This window comes from Benincasa hispida, chromosome 2 (assembly GCF_027475165.1).
Source record: "Benincasa hispida cultivar pf3 chromosome 2, pf3_genome.v1.1, whole genome shotgun sequence".
In the NCBI taxonomy this organism is placed as follows: Eukaryota; Viridiplantae; Streptophyta; class Magnoliopsida; order Cucurbitales; family Cucurbitaceae; genus Benincasa; species Benincasa hispida.
The window spans coordinates 62,064,109-62,083,677 of record NC_143479.1 but is presented as its reverse complement, the minus strand read 5'-3'; the positions used below and the strand labels follow the sequence as shown (position 1 = coordinate 62,083,677).

At 32.2% G+C, this 19,569-nt stretch overlaps 1 protein-coding gene across 1 annotated transcript; it reads left to right on the top strand.

Moving 5' to 3' along the window:
• Window positions 1-1,690: 1,690 nt before the first annotated feature.
• Window positions 1,691-19,143, top strand: LOC120070852 (cytochrome P450 CYP72A219-like). Its single transcript, XM_039022739.2, has 5 exons — window positions 1,691-2,359; window positions 4,155-4,372; window positions 14,733-14,977; window positions 17,176-17,560; window positions 18,488-19,143. Exons 1-5 carry the CDS (start codon window positions 2,089-2,091, stop codon window positions 18,914-18,916), a joined length of 1,548 nt encoding a protein of 515 aa, XP_038878667.1. The 5' UTR covers window positions 1,691-2,088; the 3' UTR covers window positions 18,917-19,143.
• The last annotated feature ends 426 nt before the right edge of the window (window positions 19,144-19,569 follow it).

Genomic DNA, 19,569 nt, shown 5'->3' with positions numbered 1-19,569 from the left:
CTTAACGGATAGGAAAACAAAAATTGGATCTATTATAGGTCACATTCGAAATAGAGTTCCATTGATATATCAATCGTAATGGATCTCAATCAAAAATTTAATTGAATTACTTTTAATCACATTTACTTAGAATTATGAATCTTTCATATTTACTGTTATCGTTAGCATTATCGTTATTATTTAGGATCGATCTAACAGTAATAATAATAGTAAATGTGACAATCAAGATTCAAAATATTGATATCGATGGAAATATTGAAGTCCCAATTTATGGAAATATCAATATTGATCAAAATTTTGGGAAACTTGATGGAAATTGATGAAAATTGTTATAATTAGTTAATGAAACTTGGATTGTGGCTAAATTAGATTATAATTAACTATTTTTAATCATCATTTCTCTAAAGTAATACAACATTTAGATATAAATTGTAAAATATCTATGTAAATGTCGATGTGATAGCAAAAATTTTAAAAATGAAAACAAACTACAAAATAATATCAAATACTGAAAATTAATTACAAATTAACGGACATGAAATATTTGTATATAAAATAATTGTAAATTGTTTATTACAAAATAAAGTTGATACAAAAATGAAAAATCATAGCATTGAACTAATATAGCATAACATAATAAGAATAGAAAAACCATAACATTAAACAGAACATAATAGAATGAAAAAGAAAAAAGAAAAAGAAAATTCTACAAGTACATAGGAGCTTGAGAGAAAATGAAAGAAATATTAAAAAACTCACGTTAAATCAAGTTTGAAGTAAAATGATGTAAAAATTCAATAGAAAATATTTGAATGAAAATATGTGGTTTCTTGAAAATAAGAATTTTGTATGGTAAAAGAGGAAAAAAAAACTTCCCTTGAATTAGCATAGCTAATTACTTTTTTAAAAAATCAAAATTTCGAAAGAAATTGGAGGAAAATTGAAATTCTTCGAAATTTCAAAATTTCGGGATCTTGACCAAAATTTTGAACTACGGTGACAATAAGTATGACAGATTCATAATTCTCATATGGTAACAATAACACTATCTATAACAGTAATAGTATCGACTAGTGGGTCCCACGTAATTGTGAAACGCAATCGGATTGATCACCCACACCTTAATTGGATTGCATTATTCCATTACAAACTTGGATGTGGCCCCACATATCATTAAGATTACAGAAACAAATGTAATCAACTATGGTCTACTTTTCAATTACCACTGATTTATTACATTTCCCTTGGATAAATGTGGCAACTCTCACCTATGAAATAATGTTTTGTTTTTATAGTAAAGCTTTTTTAGGCAAACCGATACATAGAGAAGAAAGACAATTACAATCTAGCATCCTTGTCAAGGATGATGAAGAAAATCAAAATATTATCTGAAAAAACATCTTTCCAAATCAAAGAACAACTCATAGAAGATGTCAAAGTAGCAAAAGTATGGATTGCTTTATTCTCTTTCCCACCAGGGCGCGCCGCCCCTGGACCCCGACTCGCTGACCAGGTAGCGAGACCCCGTACTAGATTATTCAAAGCGTCAGCAAACAGATTCAAGGCATTTCAATACTTACCAATAATTATAAAACTAATGTCCTCAATAACCACTTAAATATAAAAAAAAAAAAAAAAAAAAAAAAAAAAAAAGATGAATTCACAATATTAACGAGATTAACGACCTTAGGGGCATTGAATTCAACCACTCACGGCGGTTTGAGACCATTCACTCCCGCTTACCTGCTTTCAACCCCTCATAATAGCCTCAGCTTCAAGAAGACTAACACCTTCCCCCTCCTTTTGGTAGATTTACAACCACTTAAGAGCATGACTTTCATGATCACGAACAATCCATCCAAACTCTCTTCTGTCATTTTATAAGATCATATCACATCAACATTGAACTTCTAGATATCGACAATATCGGAGGAACCCAACGAGAGTGGGATGGCTAAGGAATGGGAGGGGGGTGTTATATATTATATATAGACATACATAACATATATATGTATGTATAGGTATATATATTAAAGCTTAAGATTCATCCAACTGCCTTCAAATCTCTCTCTCTCTCTGTGTCTGAAGATGGATTTCAGCGATTCAATTTGGATGGTGATTATGGTGTGTTTAGTGGGATGGGGATGGAGATTTCTTAACTGGATCTGGTTGAGGCCGAAGAAACTTGAGAAGTGGCTGAGACAGCAAGGATTCGCCGGAAATTCTTACCGTCTTTACTCCGGCGACGTGAACGACATGGCCGCCGTGATGGAACAAGCCAAATCCAAACCCATGAGCTTCTCACATGATATTGCTCCACGTGTCATCCCATCAATACATCATACCATTCACAAATATGGTAACTCATTTTTTGTTAGAGCGAGCATACCTTTTAATAAAGCAATGAATAGGGACAATAAAAGAAAATTATTTTTTAGTTATTTTTTTTTAAAAAAATAAATGATCACGTACGAGTTACACACTGAACTGCACTTAAGTTCTTATTATTATTAGTGTTTGCCAGCTTAGTGTGAGATATACAGAAATTAGTACAAGTCTTAAATGAGTTTAGAATTTATATACTTCTTTCTTAGAGTTTGAGGATACAATTATTGTATTCAAAAAGAAAAATAATAACAACAATAAATAATGTTTTAAATATAAATTATGATTGAAAAGTTGATTGAGATGCTCGAAATTGGAGTAGCCTAGAATGCACCTAAATATTTTTTTCTTATTCATATATTCATTATTATTTGTATAAAAATATGATTTTCTATGTCTTACCTTTAATTCTTTAGCCACTTTACTTTTGTTTTTACCTAAAAAATCTTATAGTGCTTTTTTAGAAGGATTCATGGTAGCTTTCTTTGTCGGGCGCTTTTTTTCCTTTTAAGTTGTATTGTATAGTGTGTTTGGTTGTTTTTTTGTCGTTATCTTTTCACTCTTCGGATTGTGTTTTTTTCTAGTTGTGAAATCTAATTCTTTTTATTAGAATTCAATATCTTTGAAGAAAAAAAATAATGACATATACAAGTATTGGGATTGATATAAACAAATTATGATAATATAAAAAATTTAGAACATCAATCTAACACCAAGATCTTCTCCTCAAAATAATTTTTAACTTGAACTTCACGACCTTATTGTTATCTTTACTTGCATATACGGGAGAAGAACAATTTTTATCTTAAACTTCATGACCTTAGACTTGAATAAATATTATAATTTTTGTCTTCTGCTTGGCTTTTTGCTACATTTACCATTGATTGAAAAAAAAGAAAAAGAAAGAAAAGAACTCTAACTAATCAATCTACCAAATTCAACAAAAGTCCAACCCTATGTGTTTACTTTCGACCGACACTTAGTTCTTTTATTTGTAATCTATTGTTTTTTATTTATTTATTTATTTATTTGAGTACTATATCCTACTAATTAAATATAAAGTTGTTTTTAAATATAAAAGTAACTTATTTACAAATATAGAAAAATGGTGTGTCTGTCACGAATAGATAATAACATTTTACTATAACAGTAGTTTTATCATTTAAAATAATTATCCTTAAATAATATATAAAAATATATATGTGTTTTTTAATTTGTGATATTCAACATGTAAAGACGTTACTTCAACTTTTAAAGTTTAATCTAAAAGAAATCGAGAAATTTAAAGTAAAAATAGACTCACTCTCATTAAATTAAAAGACTAAAAATTGAGGGTCCATTTGGTAACTATTTTATTTTTATTGTTTTTTATTTTTGGAAATAAAGCCTATAATTACCTCTTTCACTTCTAGGTTTCTTTATTTTGTTATCTATTTTCTACCACCGATGTTTTCAAGAACAAGTCAAGTTTTGAAAGAAAAAAAATTAATTAATTAAAAAGTTATTTTTGTTTTTGAAATCTGGTTAAGAATTTAACTCTTTACTTAGGAAAGATGAAAACCAATGTAAGAATTTAAGAAGAAACAAGTACAATTTTCAAAAATCAACTGACTACTAACAAGACCCGATTTTCTTCTTCCGTTTTTTAGTTCACCTTACAAACAAGAATATGTTCCAAAGTTCTAACCTAAGCACTATATCATGCATTAATGGATTTCCTTGTTTAACTATATTTTCTAACATAAAGTGTAGTGTTTGTATAAATGTAGGGAAGAATTCATTCACATGGCTTGGACCATATCCAAGAGTGTACATCATGGACCCTGAGCAATTGAAAGCTGCCTTTTCTTTGTACACTGACTTTCAAAAGCCAACTATCAACCCTCTTGGTAGGTTGCTTTTTGATGGACTTATTAATCATGAAGGGGCAAAATGGGCTAAACATAGAAAAATAATCAACCCTGCTTTTCATTTTGAGAAGTTGAAGGTATGTTTTTCTCTCCCTCATCTCTTAGCAAATCTAAGAAGAATCTTTCAATTTTCTTATGGGAAATTTTATTTCAAGTTTCTATATATGAGTACGATGAAATACTTAGAACAAGATATGCATTAAAATATGGAACAACTGCCACTATATTGATTTCATTTTTAGTCTTACGTATTTTTAAATTTATGTTTGTTTCTTCTAAGTTTCTAAATTATGGTTTTTATCTTTTAAAAGAAACATTGAATTCTTAACATAAGCTCCCAAATAAATAAGTTTTTGAAAACTACTATTTTTAGTTTTTAATATTTGACTTGGATTTTAGAAAAAGTTTTAAAATGCAAAAAACGAAATAAAGAAATTTATAGAATAGAAATAATGTTTATAAACTTAACTATTAAAAATTAATAAACGAAGAATTTTAGGTCTCATTTGATAATATTTTTATTTATTTATTTATTTTAATGTTTTACTTGTTTTCTCATGATTAATATATAATGGCTTTCCTCATAAGTGGAAGTATAATTATTTTTATCAAACTATTTCTTATCAATTTGATCTCAAATGGTTGACAATCACAAGAATACGATTAAAAAGATCTTCAACGCTTTTGGTCTCTTACATGATCTTTATAGGATCTAAATAACTCCGTCCTATAATTCCTATATTCTCCTTGATATGTAGATTGTAAAACATACCTAGCCATATTTGCAGGAGTAGATGTTAAAATTCTTTTAAAGATTCCTTCATCAGTAGGTTGGATAAATAAAGGAATAAAGTCTTCTCGTTTTTCTTTTAATTTTCTCTCAACTCAGCATTTGTTAATTAGTGATTCTATGTCGATTCTGAACTTGAGTGTATCCTCTTTCAGCAATATCTCACAAATTATGTGAATGGTATAACATTCTCGTTTGTATATTCTATTAACTAAAATTCTTCCCATTAAATTTTGAAAGTTGAGATTTCAACATGTAACCATTTGATGACATCTCTGATCTTGACTCTAATAACCACATGTTGGAAACGTAGTAGACCCTCACAGTATAATTCAAGAGACTGAAAAAGCGTTAGGATGACTTGTCACTCGAAATCCAGATGTTAAACAAAAAGCACTAACAAGAATTGTAACAATAAACAAAAACAAGTAAACAAACACAAGAGTTGGTAACCCAATTCAACGATAAACCACCTACGTCTAGGGGCAGTGTGCTCAGGAAAGACAATCCATTATATTGATGAGTTAAGTAATTTACAATGTAGTACTTATCTATAATACATCAACTACTACAGTGACTCACGTAGAGCTCAATTCCCAAGTCAACTAGACTTCTCCTAGATGTGAGACTCATTTTCAAATGTACTTAGGCTCCCTTAAGCTTGATGATATTAGTGATGAGATTCCTTATCTTCCCTTCGAGTTAGTGGACTCCTTTCACTGATGAATCTTAGGATCCCCCTATGATGGAGAACTCTCTCTCCGTAGCTGAGTCTTAGACTCCCTCTAAGACTGAGAATCCATTCTCTGATAGCTAAGGCGTAGGCTCCCCCTAAGTCGTGATAATCTTCTATGTGTTGCAATCAACGGACGAAGAACTTGCATAGCGAAATAATGAACAACTACAAGTACACAATGTAGAACAGTTTGGTCGAGGTATAGAAAACATCTTACTCTCAAAAATACAATTCGGCTTCTTCGAAATGGCTCTCAATAAACCACACCTTTTATACACGAATTCAGAAAAGGAAATAACTCCCAAATAAGAGAAAATAATCCATGCCTCATTAAAGGAAAATATTAGGAAAAAACCAACCGCCAAATTTTTTCAGAAACCAAGGTCTTAGAAAGATATAAAACCAATCGAATGAAATTTTCAACAAACTCCCCCTTTAGCTTATATTTTTATGGCATAACAAAAAAGTAGCTATCAAAATAAGATGTATGAATGTCAAGAATAAAGTCTTAACAAAAACAATAATAACAAAAGGTCCAGAGAAGAACATCCAAAATCAACAAAATTTTCAATATTATACGTACAGAAAACAAAATAACATAATCACGGCAACAGGATATCAAATCATCAGGCCATCAACATTAACAACCACAAAACAAAACATGGTCACAACATTCCTCCTTTAACAAATGGAGAGAAAAGGTATGTGGAAATACATTCTTATTACTTTCACTTATTGTATTTACATACTTCAAGTTCCTTTTATAGAAGAACTTGTTAGTTTGCTTGACTAACTAACAGCTAGAAAATACAAACAAACTCAAACAGAATCATAACTGTTGTAACAAATAAATTGTTATAACAGAATGTAACAAATAAATTGTTGTAACTAATAAATAGAATGTAACTGTTTTACACTTGATACCCTTTCTAGCTTAAAAATTAAGGTTGGGCATGAGAAGAAGAGGCCGCAGCAAAACGTGCCAATGTTGCATGTATTGTCTTTAACACTTTGGCCACAACTTCTCTTCATTCCTGAAGCTGCAACTATTCATCATCAATATCTTTGAATTTAGTAGATAGATGTTGTAGAACACGACTGCCAAAAGGAGATTCTATGAACCTCGAACTCAGACCATCAACATAGGCTTCAATAGGGGGAATAGCAAGATCAGAACATGAAAATTTTGGAGAAGCTTTGGGTGAATAGAAATAAGTGCTGGAGCAGGGTCAACAGCCTCGTCAGGGCCAACAAGATTGGGTTTTTGAGCCAACAAAACAACACATATCAATCGAGGGTAACAAGTGGGCAGTTTAAAGCTTATGACTCAATGTGTCGTTTAATCTAATAGAGTGCAAAGGTACCAAAATCAAACTGAATACCAGTGCCAATTTGGAATAACAAAGTAGCAAAAGAAACTGACAACCCAGACTTGTGAGAAGAGAGACATCAGTTGAAAATCCCCATTTTATGAAGAGTTGTATACTTAAAGCTCATAATTGTAGTAGATAATTGCCCTTTCTTAGGCCAGGATGTCCTTGCTCTTCTTGTCAACTCAAAGACAAGCTCTCTCCAGGAAGGTCATTTCTTAGGAATATCAACAGACACCATTTGAATTAAATACTTATTAATCATATCAGCATTGAAAACAAATGGATGATGACACACATGAACCTTTTGAAAATATGGACTGGTTGGATTCTCAAAATCTGGAGGAAGATTGACAATAAATTCTCAGACAAGTTGGGGATAGAAATGACCCAAATTTAACACAATCCTATCCAATTGAGCTTATAAAATTAGATTGACAAGATCAAAATATTTTTTAGTTCGGTCAGACAGTTTCTTTTCATCAACAATCTTCCTTTGAATCACATATTTCCACAGGCTGGCTCCCAACTCAATATGAAAGGACACACTGTCTAAAGGAACAGAGGACACATTCAAGGAAGCAAGGTTCTGATAGAAGCATGGGTAGCTAGGCTAGGAGGAGAATCCTTCAAGACATTGTCTTCAAGAGAATCAAAAATATCTTCAGAGTCGCCCTGATCAAATTCAGACTTTGATGTTTTAAAGAATGTATCACCACCACTTTTAACATCTTTAATCTTCTTGCCAGTAAGTTCTGAAGACATACATTATCATTTGAATCAGAATCCTCAACATCCTGATGAACATCTTCCTTCTCGGCACTAGTTTCATGAGACACGCGATCCTCTGTTGAGACAACACTAGTTGTCACAAATTCAGCAATGTGAGGAACCACTGCAACACTTTCCCTTCCAATACTCTGAACACCCTGATCAGCCAAGCAGCTGTACCAGGAGAATACTGAAATCCCTTTCATCAGGGTTTTCAATAATTCTATTCCCATTATCAGTAAAAGTCTCAAGTCATTGCAAATGGGTAAAGAAGACACATATACCAGAGTTTCAAAAACAATTTTGTCAACAAAATCACTTAATGCATTAACATCAGAATCAGACAATAATACATTTTTTGTCTCCAATGTAGCAGAACCAACATTTCTCTCAGCAACCAAACCAGAGTAAAAAATAGTAGAAGTCAAATTATCTAAACCAGAAATAAGGTTGTTGTCATTCGTAACCCTACCCTCAAAAACCCTGTCTTTAGTTTGTTCACGGACAAACTCACTAGAGACAACCTTAGGGTTTCTAGGCAAAACGATAAACTCATGCATGCTTTTAAGAGAACCATCGGAAAAGGACTTGCCTTTTTCAGGATAAATGTCAACACCCTCACCAACCAAATCAGTCAAAGTGGGAGACGAAGAACTTACTTTTTCTTTTCCTTTCGTTTTGCTCGATTGACTAGAACCAAAATGTCTGTGTTTAGCCATCGAAGGAGGGACACCAACTTCATTCTTTGAAGTAGACATGCCACGAACACGAACAACATACTTATTCGTGGAAACTAGAGGAACATCCTTTTCAATAACCTTTTTCTGTTTTACTTTCTCCTTATAACGCACCATTTTTTTCATTGGAAGTGTGTGTGTCTATTCTAGTACTGACCATCAGATAATCATACTAAACTCAAGTAAATAAACCCTCGGGGATGGTTTACAAAAGATAGGCATGAATTTGAGAGAGGAACTGTCACTTTCAGTCAATGAGAGTTCAAGTTTGGAAGATATTTGAAATCAGATAACATTTGAATTTCTTTAACCCAATACCAACCATAATTAATATAATTTGATCATCAATTAACCGTTTCACCTTCCACGTTTGATAAGCTGAAATCAGTAATTGTTAGTCCTTCAAAATGCACAGATCCAAGGCAACTCTTAGGGCCTCAAACCGACCAGCATCAAGAGCCTTGGTAAAATTGTTAGCTAATTGGTATTTCATGCTGACATGCTCTAATAAGATATGCTTACTCTCTACAAGATCACGAATGAAGTGATGTTTGATGTCTATGTGTTTAGTTAGACTATGTTGAACATGATTCTTTGATATATTTATTGCACTTAAGTTGTCACAATAAAGAGTCATGACATCTTGTGAGACATCATATTCTTGTAACATATGTTTCATCCAAATCAATTGTGTATAACTACTCCCTGCAGCAATATATTCGGCTTCAGCTATATAAAATGAGAAACAATTTTTACTTCTTGCTAAACCAAGAAACCAGATTATTCCCAAGAAAGAAACACCTTCCAGAAGTACTCTTTCTATCCTCTGAACTTCTAGCCCAATCAGAGTCGCAATAGCCAACCAAAGAGTTACTAGTATCAAATGAGTATAATAGACTATATTCACTTGTCCCATTTATGTATTTGATTATCCTATTGGCACTCAGCAAATGACTATTCTTTGGACATGATTGATACCTTGCACACATGCCGGCAACAAAGGCTATATCTAATCTATTAGTTATTAAGTAGAACAAGCTTCCAATAATGTTTATGTATAGACTCTCGTCAACTGGGTTCCCATCAGAGTCTTTTGATAACTTTACATGCATTGGAGTCAGAGTTCTCTTAATACTAGCATTTTCAAGGCCAAATTTCTTTACTAAGTTCTTGGCATATTTACTCTAGGAAACAAAGATTCCCCTTTGAAAGTCCAGAAAGTAGAACAATTTCCCTACCATGCTCATCTTAAATTTTTGTTGCATTTATTTCATAAAATGCTTGACCATCTCCTGTGAAATTCCTTTAAAAACAATGTCATTGACATAGATTTGGACAACAACAAAGCTCTCTAGAGAGATCTTCACAAAAAAAGTTTTATCTACACCACCTAGTACCCATTGTTGACCAAAAATTGGGTCAATCGTTCATACTAGGCTCTAGGAGCCTGTTTAAGACCATAAAGTGTTTTGTTGAGTTTATATACATAGTCAAGATGAGAAGACTAAACAAAACCCTTGAGTTGAGCGACATGCACTTCTTTTTTTAGATACCCATTTAGGAAGGCACTCTTTACATTCATTTGGTATAGTTTAAATTTCAAAAAACATGAAATATCAAGCAACGGTCTAATTGTTACCAGCCTTGCAACAGGAGCAAAAGTTTCATCAAAGTCTATTTCTTATAATTGTGTGTAACCTTGAGCCACTAATCTAGCCTTATTTCTGGTCACATTCTCATTCTCATCAGTCTTGTTCTTAAAAGTTCACTTTGTTCCAATGACATTTACAGACGAGTCGGGAGACAAGTGTCCAAACATCGTTTCTAATAAGCTTCCCAACCTCCTCTTACATTGCATTGATCCAACATCCATTTTCAAGGGCTTCTTTGACATTGTTTGGCTCAACCTGGGAAGTGAAACAAATATTACTTATCATTTCTAGATAGTCGACTTTGTCTTTCCTTTTCGTTGTCACCCCTTCAATAAAATCACCAATAATGTTACTAGAAGGATGGTTTTTAAGAATCCTATTAGAAGGTTGCTTGTTACTTCTTTCTGTCTGCTCAGAAATATCCAAGATGTCTTCCATCGGAGTACTCGACTGCATATCAGAGGGCTTGTCAAAAGGAATGTTAGGAGCATCAGTATTAACAAGCTGAGTTGAAGAGGGGTCTTCTTTAGATGTAGAGGAGGAATCGTAAGAGGAGACATTATCATCAATTACTACGTTAATATGATAGTGCAAGTACATTTATTGAAAACCGGGTAGGTTCGGCTATTTAAGGACTACCCAGTGGAAAATACTTCATCTGAATTTGAGTCCCATTTCCTCATGGCCTCTCTGTTAACCAGGATGTAACAAGTACTACCAAAGATGTGAAAATACTTTGTATTTGGTTTTCTTCCTCTCCACAACTCATAGATAATGCTCGAAGTTCCTGGTCATAAAACAATCTTGTTATGGATATGACAAGATGTGTTCAGTGCATCTGCCCAAAACTGATATGGTATCCCATTGGCATGCATCATCAAGTGAGCCATTTCCTGAAGAGTCCTGATTTTCCTTTCTGCAACTCCGTTCTAATTAGGTGTAATAGGAGTTGAAAATTCATGATGAATTCCAACACTTTGGTAGAACTCAGCGAACTGAGAGTTTTCAAGCCCATGATCACTCCAAATTTGAATAACATTCAACTCCTTTGTGTGTTACAATTGGGGATATAGAGTTTAAAACACAGAAAAAGTGTCAGATTTATCTCGAAGAAAACGAACCCAAGTGAATCTCGAGTAGTCATCAACAACAATTAAGACATATGGTTCCCCCCCCCACCCTAAACTTTCTGACTACATTGAACCCTTAATGTGCATATGAAAATGTTTGAGAATACGAGATGATCCAGAATGACCTGTCTACTTGTGAGGAGTGTGAGTTTGTTTCCCAATTGACAATCCCTATATATAATTCTAGTTTATATAGGCAAATAGGGGAGACTAGGTATAGCGTTCTTGCCAAAAGCCTTTTGTATGGTCTTCATGCTAACATGCCTAAGGCATTTATGCTATAGGCTAGCTTCATCTATCCTAGAAAAATGGTAAACCTGCGAAGAATTATCAGAACTCCACAAATAACAATTATCAGATGAGCGCGTACCTGTCATGACAAGTGCTTTGACATTGTCTATAACAACACATTTGTTTATGGTAAAACTCACGTTCAAACCTTAGTCACATAGCTGACTGATGCTAATGTGATTGGCAATAAGCTCCTCAACCAATATTACATCATTCAATTTTGGAAGACCTGGATAATTCAAAGTTCCTTTTCCAATGATCTTACCACTCGCACCATCACCAAAAGTGACTTTTCTTAAACTGTCAGATTTGAGATCAGATAAATAACTCTTTTCACCAGTCATATGACGCGAGTTACCACTATCTAAGTACCAATCGCCTTTGGTGGACGATATGAGGGAGATCAAGACAACATTGCATTTGTTTTAACTGCTCTTCTCTCTCCAACCTATTTTATCATGCTCTATCTAGGTCTATAATTTTGAAGGAAGTGAGCAAACCTTTTGAGAAAAGGGGGTCTGTAAAGATCTTTCAATAACTGATAGCAAAAAGGACGTTTATGACCCAATTTTCCATAATAGTGACAAATTCATCTCCACCTAAACACATTATTACCTTTCTCAATTGGATTGAGGGTGGGAGGTTTTGTAACACCTTAGGACTCTGGATTTTGAGCTTTAACAAACATAATCGTTTGTTTCCCTTTAAACTGTATATTATGCTAACTACTGCTTGCTAAACAACCAATGCCAAAGTTATTACTTGTTGCCTTTCCTATTTTTAGGGTCCTTTCAAGAGTCTCAGTACCAGTGTTCAACATTCTCACATTCTTGCTCATAGTGTCTTTTTCAGATTTAACCTGTGAAAGTTCCTGCTTCAATTCTGCAATAGTAGACATTAGCCTACAATTATCAACAATCAGAGTCTCAATGCTTTTTTTTTTGTACCTCAAGGGCTTTCTGGTCTTCTTGCATTAAGGAAGAGAGAATGATATAAAGGATCTTATGCTTCAGGGCTCGTAGCATCAAAAGACTTTTCTGCATAAACATCATATTCACAAACCTCGTAGAATGAGGTGTCTAACAAAATGTTACTAACAAGAGCTTTAACATGTTCCTCTGAGTCACTACTATCTTCTATTTCAATATCAGATAGAGCAAAGACATACTATTTACTCTGTTTCTTAAGGAAGTTAGGGCATTCAACCTGAATGTGACCATAACCACTACACTCTTTGCACTTAATGTGCTTTTCTTTTTTAGACCCAACTAAACCAGACTTTTAGACTTCCTTCTTGTTGTTTTGATGTCTAATCTAATTGGAGGGGAAAGAGCCATCAAGCTTGTAGGTGTTGTACGTGGTTGGTCTCTTGCCAAACCGTTTGAGAATACGATTAAACTATCTTAAAAGTAAAGATATAGATTCAACAAGAGAATCTTTTAACTCTCTATCATGATCAACAAGCTCTTCCCACAGGGGATTGAAGAGCAATACCCTTATTTTTCTTCTTGATCTTCCCATCCAAGGGCATCTCAAAAGTAAGCAAATAACCAAACAGTTCACCTACTCTCAACTTGGTTATGTCTTGAGCTTCCTAAATTGCAGTAACTTTCATATAAAATCTCTTAGGTAGAGATATAAGCACATTTTGGACAAGTTCTTCTACTGAGATTTTCTCTCCAAAAGCGAAGGACTCTTTTGCAATATCTAACAATCTGAAATCAAAATCAACAATAGACGCATCATGATGCACTCTAAGGTTCTCAAATTTTGATGTCAACAACTATAGTCTTGACATCTTGACTTTAGAAATTTCCTCATGTGGAATGGAAAAAAATGTTCCATGTTTCCTTAGTAGAGACACAAGTGCTACTTATTATGAATATGTTGCGACCTACACCATTAAATATGGCATTCAGGATACGAGAATTACCCAACGAAGCTTCATCTTCTTCTCCAGACCACTATGACTCTAGATTCAATCTTTTTTTCCCATCATTAGGATGAGTCTACCCAGCAATAACTGCTTTCCATGTTTTTCTATCGATCAACTTAAGAAAGGCAGTCATTCTGCTTTCCAATATGAATAGTTATTTCCATCTAGAATTGGGGGACGAGTGGTAGAGTTACCTTCTTTGATCTCATCCATAATCGAAACACCTAAGATAAAGGTGACCCGCTCTAATACCAATTGAAAAGCATTAGGATGACTTGTTACTCAAAATCCGGATGTTAAACAGAAAGCACGAACAAGAATTCTAACAATAAACAAAAACAAGTAAACGAACACAAGAGTTGGTAACCCAATTCAGTGATGATAAAACACCTACGTCTGAGGGTAGTGTACCCGAAAAGATAATCCACTAATATTTATGAGTTAAGCAATTTACAATGTAGTAACTATCTGTAATGCACCAACTACTATAGTGGCTCACGTAGAGCTCAACTCCCAAGTCACCTAAACTTCCCCTAGATGTGACACTCCCTCTCAAATGTACTTAGGCTCCCCCTAAGCTTGATGATATTAGTGATGAGACTCCTCTCACAATGATATCTTCCCTTCGAGTTAGTGAACTTCCTTCACTGATGAATCTTAGGATACCCTAAGATTGAGAATTCCTTCTCTGAGAGCTAAGGCTTAGGCCCATAAGCTGTGATAATCTTCAATGTGTTGCAATCAACAGATGAAGAACTTGCACAACGGAATAATGAACAACGAGCAAGTACACAATGTAGAACAATTCCGTTGAGTTACTTCAAAATGGCTCTCAATATTAATTATTGAATACCAATACATGAGACTCTTCACCAAATAGTTGCACATTTATGAGTATACTTGGTGATTCATGTATTCAATTAATCATATATATATATATATATAATTAAATGAAATTCATGTATTTGAAAATGTATCTAGATATAAAAAGAGTCATCATATATACCTTTAAATTAACATGTAGGACATGGTGCCAACAATGTTTGAGAGTTGCAGTGAGATGATTAGCAAATGGGAAAGAATGATATCAAAAGATGGATTTTGTGAATTGGATGTGATGCCTCATTTGCAAAACTTGGCAGCTGATGTCATTTCTCGAACAGCATTTGGAAGTACTTATGAAGAAGGAAAAATTATATTTAATCTTCTCAAAGAGTTGACTAATTTGGTCATTAAAACTAGTAATACCGTTTACATACCGGGATGGAGGTAAATTTAATTTTTCTAATTGAAAATTACTTGTTATTTATTTTGAAAATGTCTTTTTTTTCTTTTGAAGAAATTTGAAAATGTCTTAAATGCTTAGATGTGGTAAAATACATATTTGGTCATATATTGATAGTTTTCATCAATGGTTTGTTTTTATTATCAAAATTACTTTATCTTTTAGTTAAGATTATGATATTTCAGGCTTGTCTGATAATTTTTTTTTTTTTTTTTTACTTTTTTGGTTTTTTAATACATTACAACAATTATCACATTAGATAGCACTAAAAAACGTTATCGTAGACTTTTTATAGTATTTTCGAAATGGTTCGTAGCCAATGTCATTAAAAATCCGTGATTTTCTGTAGCGCTTTTTTAACACTATCAATACTACTATAAAAAAAAATACATTGCTTAAGTTTAATGCTATGAAAACTTTTCATAGTATTAGCGAAAAACGTTATAAAAAAATTTTTATAACATTTTTTATAGTGAAAAAAACGCTACACAAGACTTTCTATAGCATTTTAGGCAAATGATAGCTCATGTTATTAAAAGTCTCCAACATTTCATAGCATTTTTAATGTTAAAAAAAGCACTATAAAAAAAAATTTTATTGCATAATTTTAATTTATGATTGTCTAATAGCGTTTATAACAATAAGTTTTTGCTATGCTTGTTTCTGTAGCATTTATTATGTGCATAATAACTATTTCAATATTATATATGTTTTAATAGCTTTTTTAAATGTTTTATCGTAGATTTTATAACATTTCCTTTCTACTATTTGTTATTAAATAGTAGTTATAACCATAAATTTTTATAACTTTAGTGTCACAAATAATTTCATTTGTATTCTTTAAAATATCATATAAAACTATTTAATTCCAAGCAAATGTAATACACATGTTTGTTTATAACTAAAATAAATTATAAATATCCAACAATAAAATAAATTCAACAAGTAGATTTCAGCAAAAATTGGTTAAAATATTTATACACAATTTATTGAGTAGAGTAGCAAGAGTATAAAATACAGAAAGTTAGGTGAATTGTTATCCCTTCTTGACATATTTAGTCGATTCCCATTTTAATTTGTTGGCTGCTAGTTCATAACTCTAATTTGAGATTCTACTCTGAAGATGAAAATACCTATGAATAATGTTCTAATTTTCATATTACGCTGGAATCTTTGTAATCTTAAATTTCCATTCAAATACAGCTAAAAGTGTACATATTTAAGCACAAAGGGACATATTTTGAAAATTTTAACACAATGCCAAAATCTAAGAAACTAGGCCAAATTTTAAACAAGAGAACCTAAAATCTTACAAATACATAAAACAAAGATATCCATTAAACGAGTTGCTGAGAGCAAGGACGAAGTAAAACTTAAATTAAGAAACTTACACAGTTATATTATGTTGTTTTTTCATACAACTTTTTAGTAGGTTTCTATGCCTTCTAAAAACACATTTATTCTTAACCAAATTTTAAAAACAAAATCAAGTTTTCAAAAACAATTTTTTGTAGTTTTTAAATTTTTGCTTGGTTTTTTAAAACATGTTTAAAAAGCAAGTAAGAAAGCAAGAAAGCTTGAGATAGAAGTATTGATGGTAAAATAAAAAGGAAACGGTTATCAAATAAAGCCTAAACTAGTTGGCTATACCATGTTGGCAACTCGACTAATTTATTCCTAGCTAAATGAGTCAATGACATTTTCCATACTTCAAGCATAGTTATTTATTTATTTAGGGCCCATTTGGTTTTTTTACTTTTTTTAGTTTTTAAAAATTTAACCTTATAAACACCCGCTTTCACCTCTAAATTTTTTATTTTTGTTATCTACTTTTTACTAATACTTTCAAAAACCAAATTATGTTTATTTTAAAAACTAAAAAAAATCGTTTTTAAAAAATTTGTTTTTATTTTTAAAATTTCGCTAATAATTCAACTATTTTACTTGAGATATGAAAGTAAGGGAAATAGACTTAATTTTCAAAACCAAAAACAAAAAATAAGATGGTTACTAAACAGGACCTAAGGATTATATCTATGTTTTATTTATTTATTTATTTATTTATTTCTTTTATTATTATTATATATGTATATTTCTTTTTCTCTTCCTCAAGCGTATACAAATTCACTTATTTGTCGTTTAAATATGAGAACTAATTCATCTCATTATCATCTTTTTCCAGGTTTCTACCAACAAAGTTAAACAATAGAATGAAAAAGATAAGTAAAGAAATGAAAACTTTGCTCTTGAATCTTATCAATAAAAGGCAAAGGGCAATGAAGGAAGGTGAAGCTATACATAGTGATCTATTAGGCATTCTCTTAGAATCAAATTTCAATGAAATTCAAGAACATGGAAATGTGAATATTGGAATGAGCATAGATGACTTGGTTGAAGAATGTAAGGTTTTTTATTTAGCTGGTCAAGAAACCACGGCTATCCTACTAGTTTGGACCATGGTTTTGTTAAGCTCATATACAAAATGGCAAGATCGAGCAAGATCTGAGGTCCTACAAGTCTTTGGCTACAACAAACCAGATTTTGATGGTTTAAATCGACTAAAAGTTGTGAGTGATAGATTCTCTCCTTGTATTTATTTTCTGTTTATTGTTTCCTTGTTATTTCAATTATCTCATACTAACACTTAGATGAGTAAGATATATCAAGAAAACATAATAAGTAAAGTGTAACTCAACAAAGTACGTCAACATTATAGCTTTGTTCAAAAGATCAAAGATTTGAATCCTCCACCTATATGAAGAAATTTTGAGGGGCTTACCTAAATTTTAACTACTCATTTACGTTGTTTTGATTCCTATAAGATGAAAAAAAAAAAAAAAAAAAGTAGAGTGCAATATAGGACATGTCCCTTCCGTTGAAAACTTGATGTAAAGGGTCTGCTTGGAGAAACGTTTCCCATTAGATGGTATAATATCAAATTTTATAACTTCACTCATTAATTTAAGCTTCTTGACCAATTAGTGATTTAAAATGGTACTAGAGCTTGTGGTTTAGAAGGTTCTATGTTCAAACTCTTTTACTTTCACTTATTAGTTTAAGCTTTTGACTAAAAGATCATATGTAACACTCGAGTTTAGGTAGAGCACATAAATTAATTGAGATCACATTCAAAATAGAGGAATTTTGAGAATATGAAAGTATGGAAAATCACCTAAAGAATTGAAAGTTACTACCAATACCAACAAGGTGCACCTTTCTTTTCTATAGCTCAATCATAAGAATTTCGAAGTTAAGTATACTTACTTAAACCAATTCTAGTTGGGTGACCTCTTGAGAATTTTCTTAGGAAGCATGTGAATGAGAAGAAAGCATGATGAAAAGACTCGTGTTGGTATGTAAGTTTATCCTAACATGGTGTTGCCTAGTGTTACATTATAGTTTCAAAGCCTTGCCTGATGCCTCGTCATCCTTTTTATTTTTTTTTTATAATGTGGACTTTATATATAACATGTTTTATTTTTGCAATGTCATAGGTTACTATGATTTTGAACGAGGTTCTGAGATTATACCCACCAGCAAGTGTGTTTAGTCGTCGTCTTGTTAAAAAAGAAACAAGACTTGGAAATTTGACTTTACCAAGTGGAGTGTTGTTGAGTTTTCCAATTCTTCTTATCCATCAAGATCCAGAGCTATGGGGTGAAGATGCAAATGAATTCAATCCAGAAAGATTTGCTGAGGGAATTTCAAAAGCAACAAAGAATCAAACTGGATTCTTCCCCTTTGGTTGGGGTCCTCGAATATGCGTTGGACAAAATTTTGCCATGATTGAGGCCAAAATTGCACTGTCAATGATTCTACAACACTTCTCATTTGAACTTTCTTCATCCTATACTCATGCTCCTATATCCATTTTAACCATTCAACCTCAGCATGGAGCTCATATCATCCTACATAAACTTTAGTTAGTCATAAGGGAAAAAAAAAAAAGAGAGAGAGAGAGAAATCAAAGCTCAAACTTGTATACTTCTCTTCTTTGATAATGTCAAGTTATAAGATTTAACGGTTCTTTGAACGTCAAATAAGCCATAATTAAGAATTAGTTTTACATGTTTGAAATGTCAAGTATATTCTTGACATCTGTTACCAATCATCTTTATTCAAATATATTGCTATCTTGATGTTGTGGAAAGGGTAAGTTTAAGATCAGATTTATTGTTACCTTGACGTTGTGGAAAGCATAAATTTAAAATGTAGGATGTCAAGTTAATTAGTTATTGACAGATTTTGTGCATGTTTATGCTTTTTTCTTATTCTCTAGTATCTTGAATTTTCTATGTTGTACCCAGTACAAAACATTTGAGTTGTTTCGATGATATTTCTTTTGATGTATCATTTCGTGTTGGTTGATATTCTTTCTAATGTAACCCCTGAATTCAAAAGACGTACATGATTGAACCGATATCACACCTAAATGAGAAAGATCCTAAAGATATGAAAGCATGATTATGAAAGACTTACCAGAATTGAAAATTATTACCTGTACCCACAATATGCACGTTCCTTTTCATGACCTATTGAAAATTTTTCTAGGAAACATGTGATGAAGACAAAGCAC